We start from the raw sequence: 19011 nt of genomic DNA on the forward strand, positions 1-19011 counted from the left end.
AGACATTGACCTTGCCCTGTGTTTGTCTTCTCAGGGGCTTCTTCTGCCACTATGCTGATTTTTATTCTTCCAGCAGTTTTTTATCTTAAACTTGTCAAGAAAGAACCTCTTAGGTCACCCCAAAAAATCGGGGTAAGTAAACCTTGCAATTCCCCCCATTATTAGTTGTTCTTCAACTACTTAGAATAAACCGGAAAATACACATAGTTTAGAAAAATGAATCAATGTATAAGAATCAAAAATCAAAAATGGGCTAGAACTCTCTGGTAGCAGAGAAAGGAGGTATATTTCTGAAACTGAAATGATTCTACTGAGATTCCTTCTCTTCAAATATCAAATATCCTGTGTTGAGTCTGTCATACATGTCAAATAGCTTTGGCCCTGGACATCAGAGTCACCTGGTCCAGAGGCTCGAGAAGCCACATTCCTGCCGCGAGCAGCAGCCAGCCCCAGCCCTATGGCCCTGCGGCCCCCTCACCAGGCCCTCGTGGGCCCCCCTCTGCCTGGGTCCCCTAGAGCTACCCATGATGCTGCCACCAATGGCTCGGGCTCCAGGGCCCCCAATGGGCTCCCTGGCTGTGCTGAGGCCCCCTCTGAAAGAGCCATCGGTACCCCAAGAGCTGGGCCTAAGTCTTGGGCTAGGCCTGAAAGAAAAGGAAGAGGCAGTGGTGGCAGTGGTGGCTGGACTGGAGAAGGCTAGTGCGGCTGTAGCCGTGGGGGCAGGAGGTGCCCCAGCTGGCCCCGCAGTCTTTGCGCCCAGCCTGCCGCTGGCCCTGCCCATGCCCATCTCGTTGAGGTCGTCCCAGGCCTCCTGTCCCCGCTGCGCATTCCTGAATTCCTGTCCCTGCGTCCACGGCCCAGGGCCCCTCGGCCAGAGCCACCCCCTGGGCTCATGGCTCTCGAGGTCCCAGAGCCCCTGGGTGAAGACATGAAGAAGGGGAAGCCAGAGAAACTGAATCGCTACATTCGCACAGCAGCCGGGAGCAGCTGGGAGGACTCCAGCCTGCTGGAGTGGGACGCAGATGACTTCCGGATCTTCTGTGGGGATCTGGGCAATTAGGTGAATGATGACATCTTGGCACGCGCCTTCAGCTGCTTCACATCCTTCCTTAAGGCCAAGGTGATCCGTGACAAGTGCACAGGCAAGACCAAGGGCTACGGCTTCGTGAGCTTCAAGGACCCCAGTGACTTACGTGCGCGCCAGGCGTGAGATGAATGGGAAGTATGTGGGTTCGCGCCCCATCAAGCTTCGCAAGAGCATGTGGAAGGACTGGAACCTGGACGTGGTCCTCAAGAAGCAGAAGGAAAAGAAGACGCTGGGCCTGAGATAGGGTTTGTGGTCAGGCACCTGCTCCCATCTAGCCTTCCTCAGTTCTCTTTGGAAAATCCCCAGCTAGCCACCCACCTCCCACCCCAAAACCAGTTTCAATAAATTTACGTTCATTTCCAAAAAAAAAAAAAAAAAAAAAGCTGATGTGTCTTTCCCACAGGCACATAAGCTTCATGTGCAAAGCAGTGCCCAACACCAAGCTGCTGTTGCACTATCCGTGGAAAATCATGCAGGGAGGAATTAGGCTCCCTAGAGGTGTTATGAAATAATTTTAATATTTCGATCATATTTCTTAGGTTTGCAAAGCTAAAGGAAAGATGTTGCTTTTGCTTTCCCCTCCATACTCTGTTGGGCCTGGTGTGGACTAAAATCCAGAACAGAACCATTCATTTTTCTGTTAACCTCTTTAAATATAAAATACAGTCTTATTAAATTAGGGAGTATGTATTTCTTTTCCATAAGACTGCTATAGAAACAAATGCTAGAAATAATTGTTTTTCTAATAAGAAAATGTTATTTACTGCTTAATAAAGTCATATTAAGGCTAGAAAAGAATATTGCTTACTGAATTACTCTGAGTTTTTACCTTGTAGTCATTTACCTTCGGGATATTTCAGGGACTTCAGGATAGTTTGGTATCAAAAGCTCCACCCATCAACTTTCCCCCAGATATTAACTCTGTGTATTCTATCTTGCCTAGACTTTTACAGCAATGTGAATTTGGCAAATTACGTGTCCTGTTTGTAATCTATTTTAAGTTTGACCAATTGTAAAATGAGTACAATTATCTCCTAGACCCTTTCTAGTGAAAAATTTTTAGTTGCTGCTTTCTTATACATAGAATTAGGAGGTTTAAGTATGTGATAAAATGTAAGGCCTCTTCTAGTGTTAAAATGCTGAAGTATTTTATATGTAGGTATGTACATATATCCTTATGTGTGTGTGCGTATATTATGTGTATGCACACACACATATATATACTTTTTGTTGCAACATCTATTAAGCTTTCAGTTTTGTTTGCTTTGTAAAATTAGAATCATATCATACATGTTATTCTTGTATGACCTTCTCTTTTTCAACTAAAAGATTGTAAGAATTCTCTAGGTTATTGAATCATTTTTTGTCCCTTGATTTTTAATAATCACAGGGTATTCCACCATCTTGATGTACCAAATCAATTAAGTATTACTGCATTGTTAAACCTTTAAGTTGTGTCTCTCCACTGTATTCCTCTTTTTTCTCCAACTAGGATTCTAAATTGACTGACTGGTTAGGCCTGGGCATCTGAGCTATTAACAATAATATGACTCAATATATAGATCAGATTGCCACATTATATAAACAACTAAAAAACAAATTGTACTAAGTATAGTTTCTGTGTTTCTAATAAAGTCTTTCTGAATTACAGGCTTTAACTTTCCTTGGGGTTGGAATCATCTTCATGATTGGAAGCATGGCGCTCATTATAATTGACTGGATTTATGATCCTCCAAATTCCAAGCATCACTAATCCAAGGAAAAATACTTTCTTTTTCTATTGGAAATGGTTGCACGTTATACTTCAAAAGACATTCAAATTATCTTCATTGGAATGTCATTCATAGGAAATAACAGTAAAATTCCAAAAACGTTTACCAGTAATATCATCAGGCACCTGCAGAAGAGAATAATCACTGTTTTTTTTTTTTCAAGGATGGCTGTGTATGAGTTTAAAATAAAATCTGTGGTGCACATTTCTACCCAGGTTTTACTAGAGCAGTGTGAGAGGATGAAGGTGTATTTTTGATGCTTTACAAGCAGAATCAGGGTAGCTGCATGTAACAGTCATCAGATAGTACTCTTTCCCCTGCTGTCTCCTTACCCTGCACCCCCTAAAAAAGTACCAAACATTTGTATTCTCAGAACATCAAACAAAAATGCCCTGGTGGCAAAACTATCACCATTTAATGCCTTCTCGCAGTCTTGCACCAGACACTCTGGTCTGTTTACTAACAGAGGCAAAACACGTCTTAGGAACTGTTCCTGTAAGGTACATGAATGGTCAGACTAGAGCATTTTATTGTCAACAGCGAAATAATATTTTGCCCATTCTGTTTGTGACATTGAGTCAGTGACTTCTTCCATGGATTTTTGGTAAATGCTAAAACATTTATATTTAAATGTTAAAACACTAAATATAGAGAGGGGCTTTATTTAAATCAAAGAGCAACAACAAAAATAACGCTTATAGCTAAACTGCCTGTTCTAGAAAGCATCCACTTTTTCATGTTATTCCGAAATCCTCTTGTCATACTTTTGTCATTGAACAATGCTCTCCCTCTCGTCTTCCATCTTCATTCAGAATTTTTAGAAGACCACAGTTCATGTGGAGATACACTACCCAGTATTGTTTGATACATTTTTATTTGATAAACATTCAGTGCAGGAAACTGTGATTTGCTATATGTTTATGTATATAATCTTATTCCGTAGTCATCAGAATGTTAATGTATGGTACATTTGATTTTTATTTTTTACATATGTAGTTTTCTTTCTTCACAGTCAAAGCATTTATATTATTGGTGGGGCAGGGAATCAAGCTGGTGGGCTCAAAAATCTATTCATATGTATCTGTCTACAAATGTCTGGGGATAATTTAAATTTGAAACCTAAGTTATAGACAGTTTGGTAATGCTCTTCTTCAATGTTTACAATAATAGGATAATCTACAAGAAAATAAGTTCCTTTTTGTAAATTATTATCAATACTAAAGTTGTTATTTTCATTTGGCATGTCTAAAATAGGATTTAGCTCAGTTTAGCTCACATAGGTGTTTGCTGACATTCATTGACCATTTAATACAATGTTGAGTGGTTCTCTGTAAAAGTATAAGTGCTAACACTACAAAGGAATGCATATGATCATTCTCACTCCCTTCTATAACAAACCTACAAAAAATGGATTTAAAAATTCCTACTCACAGCCTAAAATTTCTGGAGTTTGTTGCTGTTTTTTCAAATTATAGTAAGAACATTTGTTGTGTATTTTATATTTTAGTAAAGCCAATTATGAAATACAAGTATCATACATGCATGACACTACTAAATCACATTTCAATAGTTTTTCCGGACTGTGCCTAAGAAAATATATTGGTTTTATGCATTATTTTCTAGAGGCATAATGTTAAATGGTGCACTTTTTTATGGAAATTGAGCATTACTAGAAAATAACATAACTTTTGAGCTACCATTATTTGAAAAAAATCTGCCAAATAACATTTTTAATATATATTTACGTGTTCACTCATGTAAAGAGTATATAAAAATAGAAAGTGGAGAAAGGTATCTTCTGAATGTTAAAAATGTTTATTCTGAACATATTTACATGTAAATAGCAAAGATTAACACAAAATATTAGAAAACTATAAATGCAGTATATATTTTGAATGATTTACATTTAAAATTACTAATTTGAAAATATCAATGTGTGTAATTATACAAATATTCAAGAGCAATACTATAGTGCCAAATAATAAAGCACCATTTTTTCCTCATAACCAGAATTAAAATTTACATATGCTACAGAGCAGACATACATATGGTAGCTTGTGCCGATTAATTTAACCCCTTTGTAAACAGATGAAAATTCTATTTTCTTATTTCATTTATAAGATGACTCGATGTATTGGGAGGCTTCTTTTTTATTACAGAAAGTGTATATTGGTATATAATAAATGAAGTTTTCAAATGACTATGATGTTGTTTTTGTTCTATTGTTAAAGAATGTGTTATTGGTACATGAGACAAGATTTAAAATCCAAATATTGTCTTTCTTATATTGGTATATATTCTATTTTCATTGTTACCTAACATCTATAGCCATTATCATGAAAATAATTGCAATCTTATTTTGGCTATATATATATATATATAATCCTAAATTATTATGATGATTATAATTTTGGCATCACATGTATACCACCTAGAATGAATGTAGAAGAAATGAGTCTCTTTATGGTTAGTTAGAAAGAACCCATTGGAGATGGAAAATGAGAGAATAGAAAAAACATAAGAATAGTAAAATAAAGAGCAGGAAAAATATGGGGGCAGAGAAAACAAAATATGAATGCCAAGGATTGGTTATGAATGAACAATTAGGGGGATTGATGGGTCATAGGGTAAGAATATGCTTAACTTTATATGAAACTTTCACACAGTTTTTCACAGTGTTTCTACCATTTTCATTTCCATCAGTATTACATACAACTTCCATTGCCTCCACAGCCTTGTCAACATTTGGTGTTGTCTTTTGTACTTTAGCCTTTCTAGTGTGTCTGAAATGGTAACTCATTGTGATTTTCATTTCTGCTTCTCTGATAACTAATGTTGAAAACTTTTTATGTGTTTAATGGTCACTCATATATCTTCTTTTGTGAAGTGTGTATTCAAATATTTTGCCCATTTTTAAAATTTGGGTTTTGTTTTCATTGTGTATTTGTAGATGCTCTTTAAATATGGATCCATGTCCTTTGTCAGATTGCCAACATATTTTCACAGTCTATAATATGCTTACTCATATTCCTAAAGCTGTCTTAATTACATCTTTCTGGGGTCAGGTTCATATAGCTCAGAGTTTTACAATTAATATCTTAATGAGATAAGATTAATCAGAGTGTAGTCATAATTAAATGTTCTGATTTCATGGGCCTATATAGGTAGGACTGGGTCATCTAACCAAAATGCAAAAAAAAAGTACTTAGAAAATTTTATTTTAAATTAAACATTTTTATAAAAGTAGAACTAGATCAGCATACATTACAGCTAGCCACAAGGCAAAAACTATACCAAGAAAAAAATAAAAGAAATTTTAAAAAGAAGTATCAGAAGCCACTCGATATGGTTTGGATCTGTGTCCCCACTAAATAGCCTGTAAATTGTAATCTCTAATGCTGGAAGTGGGGCCTAGTGGGAGGTGATTGGATCATGGGGATGGTTTTGGTTTAACACCATTTTCCCTTGGTACTGTAATAGTAAAAGAAAGTGATCTCAAAATCTTGTTGTTTAAAAGTGTGTGGCACCTCACCCATTCTCTATTTTCCTCCTGCTCTGGCCTTGTGAAGTGCCAGCTCCCTATTCACCTTCCACCATGATTTTAAGTTTCCTGAGGCCTCCCCAGAAGCCAAGCAGATGCCAACATCATGCTTCCTGTATAGCCTGCAGAACTATGAACCAATTAAACCTAATGTCTTTATAAATTATCCAGCCTCTGGTATTTCTTTACAGGAGTACAATGACAAACTAATACACTTCCAATCCTCCAAACTTAAATTCTAAACCTTCAATTTGTTGCACACTTACTCTTAAAGATTGACTAAAGGAAGTTATTTAAACACAAAGTAAGTGATAAAAGAAAAAATGTTGGCATATCAGGAAAGAAAAAACAAAGGAAAGACAAAATATGGGCACATACATAAGACTATTCTGTTCTTCATGAGTTTTGTAAATACATTTTTGATTAAAAAAATACTGATACTCAAGACAAAGATTTTTTTGGGAAGGTAAGGGACCTAAATACAAGTAATGTGAAAGAAGATGGCACAGTAGGAACAACTCAGGATTGCAGCTCTCAGTGAATGCGCAGAGGGTGAGTCCAAGTTGCACTTCCAGACAGATCTTTGTTGCCCATAGAACGGGAAAATTCCTAGGTGTGGGAGAGACACAGGATGCCAGCGCAGCCCTTTTGGCTGGCACTGCAGTGCAGCAGGACTCCGCACAAAGCACACTGGTCAGGGTGCCCTGTTAAACCAGCAATCTGAGATTTGGGAGGGCAGATTAGCATATCCATCTGATTAAACAGGACTTGGACAGTGAGCCAGACCGGGAGATTCCCAGGAAGCGACATCTGAGCCGGTGCAGTGGGTTGCTACAAGGGAAATCACACAGATCCCAGTGCCCTATCAGCAGGCGACTGAAACACCTGGGAGAGAGTGAACCATTCAACTTAAAAAAAAAGAGAGAAAAAGGGCTCTGAGGCAGGGAGCCAGGTGATCAGGCTTGGTGGGTCCCACCACAAAGGGACAAACAAAATGGCGATTCAAAACACTTGGGGTTGAGAGTTTCACTGCGGGCACAGCTGAACCCAGGACAGTGCAGCTCGGTGGGGGAGGGGCGTTCGCCATTACCGAGGCATTCTGCCCCTACTGAGGTACACTCCCATTGCTGATGCAGACTGCCATTGCTGAGGCAATGCACCATAACAGAGAGACTCCGCCAACAGGGCAGAGCCCATGACAGCAGGGCGGAGCCCATGGCAACAGGATGGAGCCCATGGCAACAGGGCAGAGCCTACAACAGTAGGGCGGAGCCTCAAGGCAGCAGGGCAGAGCCCACAGCAGCAGGGCAGAGCCCACAGCAACAGGGCGGACCCAGTGGTAGCAGGGCAGAGCCTTGGCAGTAAAATAGTGACTAGACTGCCTCCTAGCTGGGCAGGACAGTGCAACGAATACTCATAAAGAAAGCCCTAATTACTCAAGACAGAGCATCTGAGAAAAAAAGGGGTTTTATAAGTTCTGATGCAACAGACTTAAACACACTTGCCTCACAGCCCTGAATGAACAATGAAGCTCACAGCTCAGCACTTGAGCTCCTACAAACTACAGACCATCTCCTCAAGTAGCTCCCTGACCCCTTTATATCCAGAGTCACCTCAAAAAAGACTGATCAGACTGATATTTGGCAGGCATCATTCTCTGACAAAGATAGCAGAAGAAGAAACTGGGAGCATCCCTCACTGTTCCGTAGCTGCTACAGGTGTACCCCAGACAATCAGGGCCTGGAGTGGACCGCAGCAGTTGTACAGGAGAGGGGCTAACTGGTAGAAGAAAAACCAAGTAACAGAAATACCTCATCATCAACAATCCTGGCGTCCACTCAGAGACCCAGTCGAAAAGTCAGCAACTACTCAGATGACAGGTGGATAAATCAACAAAGATGCGAAAAAACCAGTGCAAAAAGGAGGAAAACAGCTGAAACCAAAACACCTTGCCTCCTACAAAGGACCAAAACTCTTCACCAGCAAGGGAACAAAGCTGGACAGAGAACGAGCATGATGAAAGGACGGAATCAGACTTCAGAAGGTGGGTAATGAGAAACTTCGTGAGCTAAAAGAACATGTTCTAAATCAATTCAAAGAAACTAAGAACATTGAAAAAAGATTTGAAAAAAGATTCAAGGAAATGATAACAAGAATGGACAACTTAGAGAGTAGTATGAATGAATTGAAGGAGCTGAAAAACACAACATGAGAACTTCGTGAAGCATGCACAAGTTTCAACAGCCGAATTGACCAAGCAGAAGAAAGAATATCAGAGGTCGAAGATCAACTCAATAAAATAAAATGAGAAACCAAGATGAGAGAAAAAAGTGCAAAATCGAATGAACAAAGTCTCCAAGAAATGTGGGACTATGTGAAGAGACCTAACCTACGTTTGATAGCTTTACCAGAACGTGACGAAGAGAATGAATCCAAGCTGGAAAATACTCTTCAGGATATTATCCAGGAAAATTTCCCCAACCTTGCAAGGCAGGCCAATATTCAAGTCCAGGAAATACAGAGAACACCACAAAGATATTCCACAAGAAGAGCAAACCCAAGGAAAATAATCGTCAGATTCATCAGGGTTGAAATGAAAAAGAAAATACTAAGGGCAGCCAGAGAGAAAGGTCAGGTAACCCACAAAGGGAAGCCCATCAGACTCACAGCAGATCTCTCGGCAGAAACACTACAAGCCAGAAGAGAGTGGGGGCCGCTATTCAACATCCTTAAAGAAAAGAACTATCAACCTAGAATTTCATATTCAGCCAAACTGAGCTTCATAAGTGAAGGAAAAATAAAATCCTTTGCAAACAAGCAAGTACCCAGAGAATTTGTCACAACCAGCCCTGCTCTACAAGAGCTCCTGAAAGAGGCACTACACATAGAAAGGAAAAACCAGTACCAGCCATTCCAAAAACATACCAAATGCTAAAGAGCATCAACAAAATGGAGAATCTGCATCAACTAACAGGCAAAACAGCCATCTAGCATCAAAATGGCAGTATCAAATTCACACATAACAATATTAACCCTAAATGTAAATGGGCTAAATGCACCAATCAAAAGACACAGACCAGCAAATTGGATAAAAAACCAAAACCCATCAGTGTGCTGTATCCAGGAAACCCATCGCACTTGCAAGGATACACAAAGGATAAAAAAATAAAAAGATGGAGGAAGATTTACCAAGCAAATGGAGAGCAAAAGAAAGCAAGAGTTGCAATTCTCGTCTCTGATAAAATAGACTTTAAAGTAACAAAGATAAAAAAAGACAAAGAAGGTCATTACATAATGGTAAAAGGATTGATACAACAAGAAGAGCTAATGAACCTAAATATATATGGACCCAATACAGGAGCACCCAGATATATAAGGCAAGTTCTTAATGACTTACAAAGAGACTTAGACTCCCACACAATAATAATGGGAGACTTTAACACTCCACTGTCAATATTAGACAGATCAACCAGACAGAAAATTAACAAGGATATCCAGGACTTGAACTCAGACCTGGAACAAGCAAACCTCATAGACATTTATGAAACTTTCCACCCCAAATCCACAGAATATACATTCTTCCCAGCACCACATCACACCTACTCAAAAATTGACCACATAATTGGAAGCAAAGCACTGCTCAACAAATGCAAAACAACTGAAATCATAACAAACAGCCTCTCAGACCATAGTGCAATCAAGTTAGAACTCAGAATTCAAAACATAACTCAGAACTACACAGCTTCAGAGAAACTGAACAACTGGATCTTGAATGTTGACTGGATAAACAATGAAATGAAGGCAGAAATTAAGAAGTTCTTTGAAACCAACGAGAATGAAGACACAACAAACCAGAATCTCTGAGACACACTTAAAGCACTGTCCAGAGGAAAATATATAGCAATAAGTGCCCACATGAGAAGAGTGGAGAGATCCAAAATAGACATCCTATCATCAAAATTGAAAGAGCTAGAGGAGCAAGATCAAAAAAACTCAAAACCTAGCAGAAGACAAGAAATAACTAACATGAGAGCAGAACTGAAGGAGACAGAGACACGAAAAACCCTTCAAAAAATCAATAAAATCAAGAGCTGGTTTTTTGAAAAGATGAACAAAATAGTCCACTAGCCAGACTGATAAAAAAGAAAAGAGAGAACAACCAAATAGATGCAATAAAAAACGATAAAGGGAGATTACCACAGATACCACAGAAATTCAAACCATCATCAGAGAATATTACAAACAACTCTATGGACATAAACTAGTAAACCTGGAAGAAATGGATAAATTCCTGGACACCTGTGTCCTCCCAAGCCTAAACCAGGAGGAAGCTGAAACTATGAATAGACCAACAACAAGGTCTGAAGTCGAGGCAGCAATTAAGAGCCTACCACACAAAAAAAATCCAGGTCCAGATGGGTTCACAGCCGAATTCTACCAGACACACAAAGAGGAGCTGGTACCATTCCTTCTGAGACTATTCCAAATAATCCAAAAAGAGGGGATCATTCCCAAATCATTTTATGAGACCAACATCATTTTGATACCAAAACCTGGCAGAGTCTCAACAAGAAAAGGAAACTTCAGGCCAATATCCATGATGAACATAGATGCAAAAATCTTCAATAGAATACTGGCAAACTGATTGCAACAGCACATCAAAAAACTTATCCATCATGATCAAGTAGAATTTATTCCAGGGATGCAAGGCTGGTTCAACATATGCAAGTCTATAAACGTAATTCACCACATAAACAGAACCAAAAACAAAAACCACATGATTATCTCAATTGATGCAGAGAAGGCATTTGACAAAATTCAACGGCCCTTTATGCTAAAAACCCTCAATAAACTCGGTATCGATGGAACGTATCTCAAAGTAATAAAAGCTATTTATGACAAACCAACAGCCAATATCATACTGAATGGGCAAAAACTGGAAGCATTCCCTTTGAAATCCGGCACTAGACAAGGATGCCCTCTCTCGCCACTCCTATTCAATATAGTACCGGAAGTTCTAGCCAGAGTAATCAGGCAAGAAAAAGAAATAAAGAGTATTCAAATAGGAAAGGTCAAATTGTCTCTATTTGCAGATGACATGATAGTATACCTAGAAGACCCCATCGCCTCAGCCCAAAAACTCCTGAAACTCATAAGAAACTTCAGCAAAGTCTCAGGATATAAGATCAATGTGCAAAAATCACAAGCATTCCTCTACACCAATAACAGACTTAAAGAGAGCCAAATCAAGAACGACTGCCTTTCAAAATTGCTACAAAGAGAATAAAATATCTAGGAACACAACTTACAAAGAACATAACGGACCTCTTCAAGGAGAACTACAAACCACTGCTCAATGAAATAAGAGAGGACACAAACAGATGGAGAAACATTCCATGTTCATGGTTAGGAAGAATCAATATCATGAAAATGGCTATACTGCCCAAAGTAATTTACAGAATCAACGCTATCCCCATCAAGCTACCATTGACTTTCTTCACAGAACTGGAAAAAACCACCATGAACTTCATATGGAACCAAAAGAGAGCCCGCATAGCCAAGTCAATTCTAAGCAAAAAGAACACAGCGGGGGGCATCACACTGCCGGATTTCAGGCTATACTACAAGGCTACAGTAATCAAAACAGCATGGTACTGGTACCAAAACAGAGATATAGACCAATGGAACAGAACGGAGGCATCGGAGGCAACACAACATATCTACAACCATACAATCTTTGATAAACCTGACAAAAACAAGCAATGGGGAAAGGATTCCCTGTTTAATAAATGGTGTTGGGAAAACTGGCTAGCCATGTGAAGAAAGCAGAGACTGGACCCCTTCCTGACACCTTATACTAAAATTAACTCCCAATGAATTAAAGACTTAAACAGAAGACCTGGCACCATAAAAACCCTAGAAGAAAATCTAGGAAAAACCATTCAGGACGTAGGAGTAGGCAAGGACTTCATGACCAAAACACCAAAAGCATTGGCAACAAAAGCCAAAATAGACAAATGGGACCTAATGAAACTCCACAGCTTCTGCACGGCAAAAGAAACAGTCAATAGAGTGAATCGGCAACCAACAGAATGGGAGAAAATTTTTTCAGTTTACCCATCTGACAAAGGGCTGATATCCAGAATTTAGAAAGAACTAAAACAGATTTACAGGAGAAAAACCAAACAAGCCCATTCGAAAATGGGCAAAGGATATGAACAAACACTTTACAAAAGAAGACATACATGAGGCCAACAAACATATGAAAAAATGCTCATCATCACTGGTCATTAGAGAGATGCAAATCAAAACCACATTGAGATACCATCTCACACCAGTTAGAATGGCGATCATTAAAAAATCTGGAGACAACAGATGCTGGAGAGGATGTGGAGAAAAAGGAACACTTCTACACTGTTGGTGGGAGTGTAAATTAGTTCAACCATTGTGGAAGACAGTGTGGCGATTCCTCAAGGCCTTAGAAATAGAAATTCCATTTGACCCAGCAATCCCATTACTGGGTATATATCCAAAAGACTATAAATCGTTCTACTACAAGGACACATGTACACAAATGTTCATTGCAGCACTGTTTACAATAGCAAAGACGTGGAATCAACCCAAATGCCCATTGATAATAGACTGGATTGGAAAAATGTGGCACATATATACCATGGAATATTATGCAGCAATCAGAAATGATGAGTTTGTGTCGTTTGTAGGGACATGGATGAATCTGGAGAACGTCATCCTCAGCAAACTGACACAAGAACAGAAAATGAAACACCGCATATTCTCACTCATAGGCAGGTGATGAAAAATGAGAACACATGGACACAGAAAGGGGAGTACTAAACACTGGGGTCTATTGGGGGGAAAAGGGGAGGGCCAGTGGGAGGGGGAGGTGGGGAGGGATAGCCTGGGGAGAAATGCCAAATATGGGTGAAGGGGAGAAGGAAAGAAAAGCACACTGCCATGTGTGTTCCTATGCAACTCTCTTGCATGCTCTGCTCATGTACTGCAAAACCTAAAATCCAATAAAAAATTAAAAAAAAAATCTGGAGACAACAGATGCTGGAGAGGATGTGGAGAAATAGGAACACTTTTACACTGTTGGTGGGAATGTAAATTAGTTCAACCATTGTGGACGACAGTGTGGTGATTCCTCAAGGCCTTAGAAATAGAAATTCCATTTGACCCAGCAATCCCATTACTGGGTATATATCCAAAGGACTATAAATCGTTCTACTATAAGGACACATGTACACGAATGTTCATTGCAGCACTGTTTACAATAGCAAAGACCTGGAAGCAACCCAAATGCCCATCGATGATAGACTGGACTGGGAAAATGTGGCACATATACACCATGGAATATTATGCAGCAATGAAAAACGATGAGTTCGTGTCCTTTGTAGGGACATGGATGAATCTGGAGAACATCATTCTCAGCAAACTGACACGAAAACAGAAAATGAAATACCACATATTCTCATTCATAGGCGGGTGTAGAAAGATGAGAACACATGGACACAGGGAAGGGAGTACTACACACTGGGGTCTATTGGGGGGAATAGGGGAGGGACAGTGGTGGAAGGAGCTGGGGAGGGATAGCCTGGAGAGAAATGCCAAATGTGGGTGAAGGGGAGGAAGGCAGCAAAACACACTGCCATGTGTGTACCTATGCAACTATTTTTCATGTTCTGCACATGTATCCCCAAACCTAAAATGCAATTAAATGAAAAGTAATGTGTCTACACTTCATTCAAGGTGGTTAAATGTTGATACCAATAGACTACAGTAAGTCACATATGTCTAATGTAGTACACAAAACAGCCACTATAAAAACTATACACAGATGTGCATTCAACAACTCTATAAATCAATTAAGATGAATTTATTAAAAATGTTTAAATAACCCACTGGAACCCAAGAAAAGCAAAGCAGGAACAATAACCAAAGAAAACAAATAATAAAATGGTCGGCCTAAGCACTAATAATTATAAGTCAGTAGTCTGAATATACCAATCAACAGAGATTGGAGAGTGAATAAAAACCATGGCCCAACTATATGCCATTTATAAGAAATTTACTTCTAATTCAATAACATGGTTGAAAGTAAAAGAATGGAAAAGGATATGCATACGAAAATTAATAATAATAGAAAGGAGTGTCTTTTATGCTGTTTCCCTTTTAAAACTGAATGCCTTTAACAGCACCCAAGTCACATCATGAATGTTTTGCTGCTTAGAAATTTCTTCCACCAGAAACCCTAAATCATCCATCTCAAGTTCAAAATTCCTCAAATCTCTAGGGCAGGAGCAAAATGCCACCAGTCTCTGCTAAAACATAACAAAGTCGCTTTTGCTCTAGTTCCCAACAATTTTCTCATCTTCATCTGAAACTACCTCAACCTGGATTTCATTGTCCGTATCATTATCAGTATTTTGCTCAAAGCCATTTAACAAGTCTCTAGGAAGTTCCAAAGTTTTTCACATTTTCTGTCTTCTTCTGAGCCTTCTAAACAGTTCCAACCTCTGTTTGTCACCCAGTTCCAAAGTTGCTTCCATATTTTCTGCTATATTTCAGCAGTGCCCCACTCTACTGGTACGAGTTTACTGTATTAGTCCATTTTCAAGCTGCTAATAAATACATGCCCAAGACTGGGCATTTTGCAAAAGAAAGAGGTTTAATCAACTCACCATTCCATATGGCTGCAGAGGCCTCACAATCATGGTGGAAGGTGAAAGCCATGTCTCACATTGTGGCACACAAGAGAAGAATAAAAACCAAGTGAAAGGGGTTTTTCCTCATAAAACCATAAAATCTCATCAGACGTATTCACTACCATGAGAAAAGTATAGAGGAAACTGCCCCATGATTCAATTATCTCTAATTGGCTCCCTCCCACAACATGAGGAAATTATGGGAGCTACAATTTAAGGTGAGATTTGGATGGGGAGACAGCCAAACCATAACAGTGATGGTATTTGAAAGCAGGGCTTTTGGAAGATAATTAGGTTTAGAGGAGGTCATGACAGTAGGGCTCCTATAATGAGCATAGTGTCCTTATAAGAAGAGAAAGAGACCCTAGCTCTCTCTCTCTGCCATGTGAAGACAGTGAAAAGGTAGCGAACTGCACCCCAGGAAGAGGCTCTCACCAGACACCAAATCCACTGCCCCCTTGGTCTCAGACTTCTCACCCTCTAGAACTGTGAAAAATAAATGTTGTTTGTTCAATACACCCAGTGTATATTTTGTTATGACAGTTGGAGTTGAATAAGACACCAGCATGCATGCACACACATACACACACTAATTGTACTACATGCACAGATAATACACAGATAACATACTATATACATGTACACAATTTCATGCATATATACACACCTCACTGCATACAAAGCTCATGTACACAAGCCCCTTCCCATCTACCTTTACACACATATCACTCAGCACCACGCCCTTGATCCACATTGATTGGTTATTCTCCAGGTATGTGAGGTCCTTTCTCACCTTTCAGGCCTTGACACATGCTGTCATCTACATGTGGAATATTTGCCTTTGACCCTCTTTATTTGACTAATTTTTCTTCATCTTTCAGTTCTTATCTTAGATAGCCCTTTATACAGAAAGCTTTCCTGACATCACCATTCTCCTACCCTAACTGGCTTAGATCCAGGCAAGGCCCTTTTGTTGGCTTGTGCAATAGTTCCTGCTGATGTATGGTTCCACTTTCCATAGTTTCAGTTACCTACAGTCAATCACTGTCTGAAAATATTACAATAATATATTTTGAGAGTCCACATTTATATAACTTTATTACAGTATATTGTTGTAATTGTTCTAGTTTATTATTAGCTGTTAACCACTTACTGGGCCTAATTTATAAATTAAACTTTACCATAGGTATGTATGTATAGAAAAAAAAACCCATAGTATTCATGGGGTTTAGTACTAGCCATGGTTTCAGGCATCCATTGGGGGTCTTTGTATATAGCCTCTATGGATAAGGAAAAAGTACTATAGATTTTTTGTAACTCCATTCAGTGACATCATGTTGCTTCTTGAAATTGGTGGAAATATTTACACCATGTAAATTGGCAAACACTATTAATCAGGAGCTTTTTTCTTTTTTCCTTTAAAATTTTTTTTTGTAGAGTGAGTAATTAGACTCAGCATACCACTGATTAGACTTTGCATCGTCTTCCCATAGCACCTCATAATTTCTTTCTATTTATACCTAACACTTATTACCCATATTTGCTCCTTGTCTATATAGCCCAGCAGACCATAAGCTCTGTGAGGGCAGATGCTGCCTATCTTGTTTTCTAATGGTACACCCAGCACCTTGGATAGCTCCCAGCTACATGGACCTCAACAAATATATTTGGATAGATGACTAGATGAATTCTTGCTGTCTCTCTTTTTCTGTTTGGTATCTGACATGGTCAGTCTACTAATTGTGGATCATGAAGGCATGGAAATGTGGTTACAGGACATTTCTGTTCCAGGTGGAGCAGCATCTGTGAATGAGGAGCTTAGTCCTTACAGGGTGACATTACCATTTTATCTCCAGCCAACTTTTAAGGAGATGAAGGATGTGAAGAACTTAGAAAACCATGAGATGAGACTCAAAAGCAAGACTCTAAGAAGCTCTTCCCCCACTTGCTGATGCCTGAACTTACCTTAAAGAGAGATAGATCACTTCTTTCCATGATCAGAGAGAGACATCATATATAAATGTCCTGTTAGGAGTGATATGTCTTGTTTAAATCCACAATCCAAGTAAAACATTCCTACAAAATATTTATTTAAAGCAAACTTTGGTGGGAGATATAGGGGGAAGCAAAGGAGCCAAGGTCTGAAGGATGCCAGTTTCCTAAAATGGGGGAAGGAAAATACAGTAGACAATTTCCAAAAATGGTCACCATCAATTCTACCACCACCCATCAGGTGAATGCCACTCCTTTTGCTCTTCCCATGAAGTGGGGAAGTGCCTTGGAGCTGGACTGGCATTTACTTGCTTTGACCAATAGAATGTATTCAAAGTGACTCTGTGTCAATTCTGGGCATTTAAGAGGCCTGGAGGCCCTTTCACACTTTCTGGGGAAGCCACTACTAAGAATTTGCTGTGCATCCTTCCAGACCTCTTTTCATTCAATATCACAGATTAAAAGCACAATTGTTTTATGTCATTTTTACTTTAAATTTTTATTTGTACATATTTAGGAGGTCCAAGTGCAGATTTCTGACACGCATATATCGTATCATTACGAACTCTGGGCTTTTAGTGTACCCATCACCTGAAGAGGAAACATTTTACCCAATAGGTAAAAAGAGGTAAAATGTTTCGGTCCTCACTCTCCTCCCACCCTTCCACCTTTTGTAATCTTCAGTGTGTTATTCCACTCTGTATGTCCACGTGTACTTATTATCTCCCACTTATAAGTGAGAACACATGGTATTTGACCTTGTTTCTGAGTTATTTCACGGAGGATAATGAGCACCAGTTCCATCTACATTGCTGCAAAAGACTGGTTTCAGTTTTATGTCATTTTATAACATAAATTTATATACTGCATTTTATAACTTTCTTTTTCTTATTTAGTAATTATTTTGGAGATTTAATTCTGTAGATAAAACACAGGTGTAATTTATTGCTTTAACTACTGTAATTCTAGTGTATAAATATATCACATTTTATTTAACGATTCCTCCAGTAATGATCATTTATTATTCTTAATTTTTCATTATTACAGAAATGCTACAGGGAATTATGCAGATCATGACACATCTCCACATACACATATGCAAATGTTTCTCCAGCTGGATCATACAGCATGCACATCTTTAATTTAATAGAAACTGTCAAATTACTCTAAAAAATGAATGCATCCATTTATTCTTTTACCAGCAGTATATAACAGTTGTTATTTCCACACAGATTTATAATGCCTCAATATTATTATTATTTAATATTTGCCTTTGTGATGGCTAAATACAGTATCTCATTTTAATTTGCATAAAGCTGACTACATATTTAGCAATATATTTACAGCCACTGTTTCATCACTGAAAGCGCTTATTTATGTTCGTTGACCATTGTTTTGTTAGAATGTTTATTTTCCTCTTTTTTTATATAAATCTCCATTATCAATTTGTTATAGACACTGTGCTAATATAAATTTTAAATAACCTAAACACTAAGTCTTCTAAGTAAAGAGAGAGCAGTTTAGTCACAGGGAGTAACTGAGATTTTATATATATATACATACATATACACATACACAGCAAATGTTCACAATAATGAGAAGATGGTAGAATAGAAAACCACTTAAGCAAGACTATCCTGATATAAATTTTTTTAAAAAAAATAATTTGTCCTAAGATGTTTAAAATGATAGCTTAATTTAAGGAAAATTCTCTTGCACAAATAAAGTTATAGTTTAAGAAAATTTGATTTGAGTATTCTGTCTTTGTTTTCATGTTCTTCCATCAAAAGATAACATTAGTATTCCATAATTTTCATACTTTCTTAGTTCATTTGAAATTTTGATATTTTATAACTTCCTTCATACTAAGTATGATGATACTGCTCTGCCATG

General features: G+C 38.5%; 1 protein-coding gene and 1 pseudogene across 8 annotated transcripts in view; both read left to right on the forward strand.

The window, feature by feature from the left end:
* SLC38A4 (solute carrier family 38 member 4) overlaps positions 1 to 5060 on the forward strand; it is an 82980-nt gene extending 77920 nt beyond the window's left edge. For all 8 annotated transcript variants that reach the window (XM_009003592.5, XM_054238140.2, XM_078338852.1 and 5 more), the window contains exons 15-16: positions 35 to 132; positions 2739 to 5060. In XM_009003592.5, coding sequence (XP_009001840.2) covers positions 35 to 132; positions 2739 to 2840 — 200 coding nt within the window. In that variant the 3' untranslated portion in view covers positions 2841 to 5060. The remainder of the gene's footprint in view (positions 1 to 34; positions 133 to 2738) is intronic.
* On the forward strand, positions 214 to 1470 carry LOC103795191 (RNA-binding protein 42 pseudogene; annotated as a pseudogene).
* Positions 5061 to 19011: the final 13951 nt, after the last annotated feature.

The sequence above is a fragment of the Callithrix jacchus genome, chromosome 9 (assembly GCF_049354715.1).
Source record: "Callithrix jacchus isolate 240 chromosome 9, calJac240_pri, whole genome shotgun sequence".
In the NCBI taxonomy this organism is placed as follows: domain Eukaryota; kingdom Metazoa; phylum Chordata; class Mammalia; order Primates; family Cebidae; genus Callithrix; species Callithrix jacchus.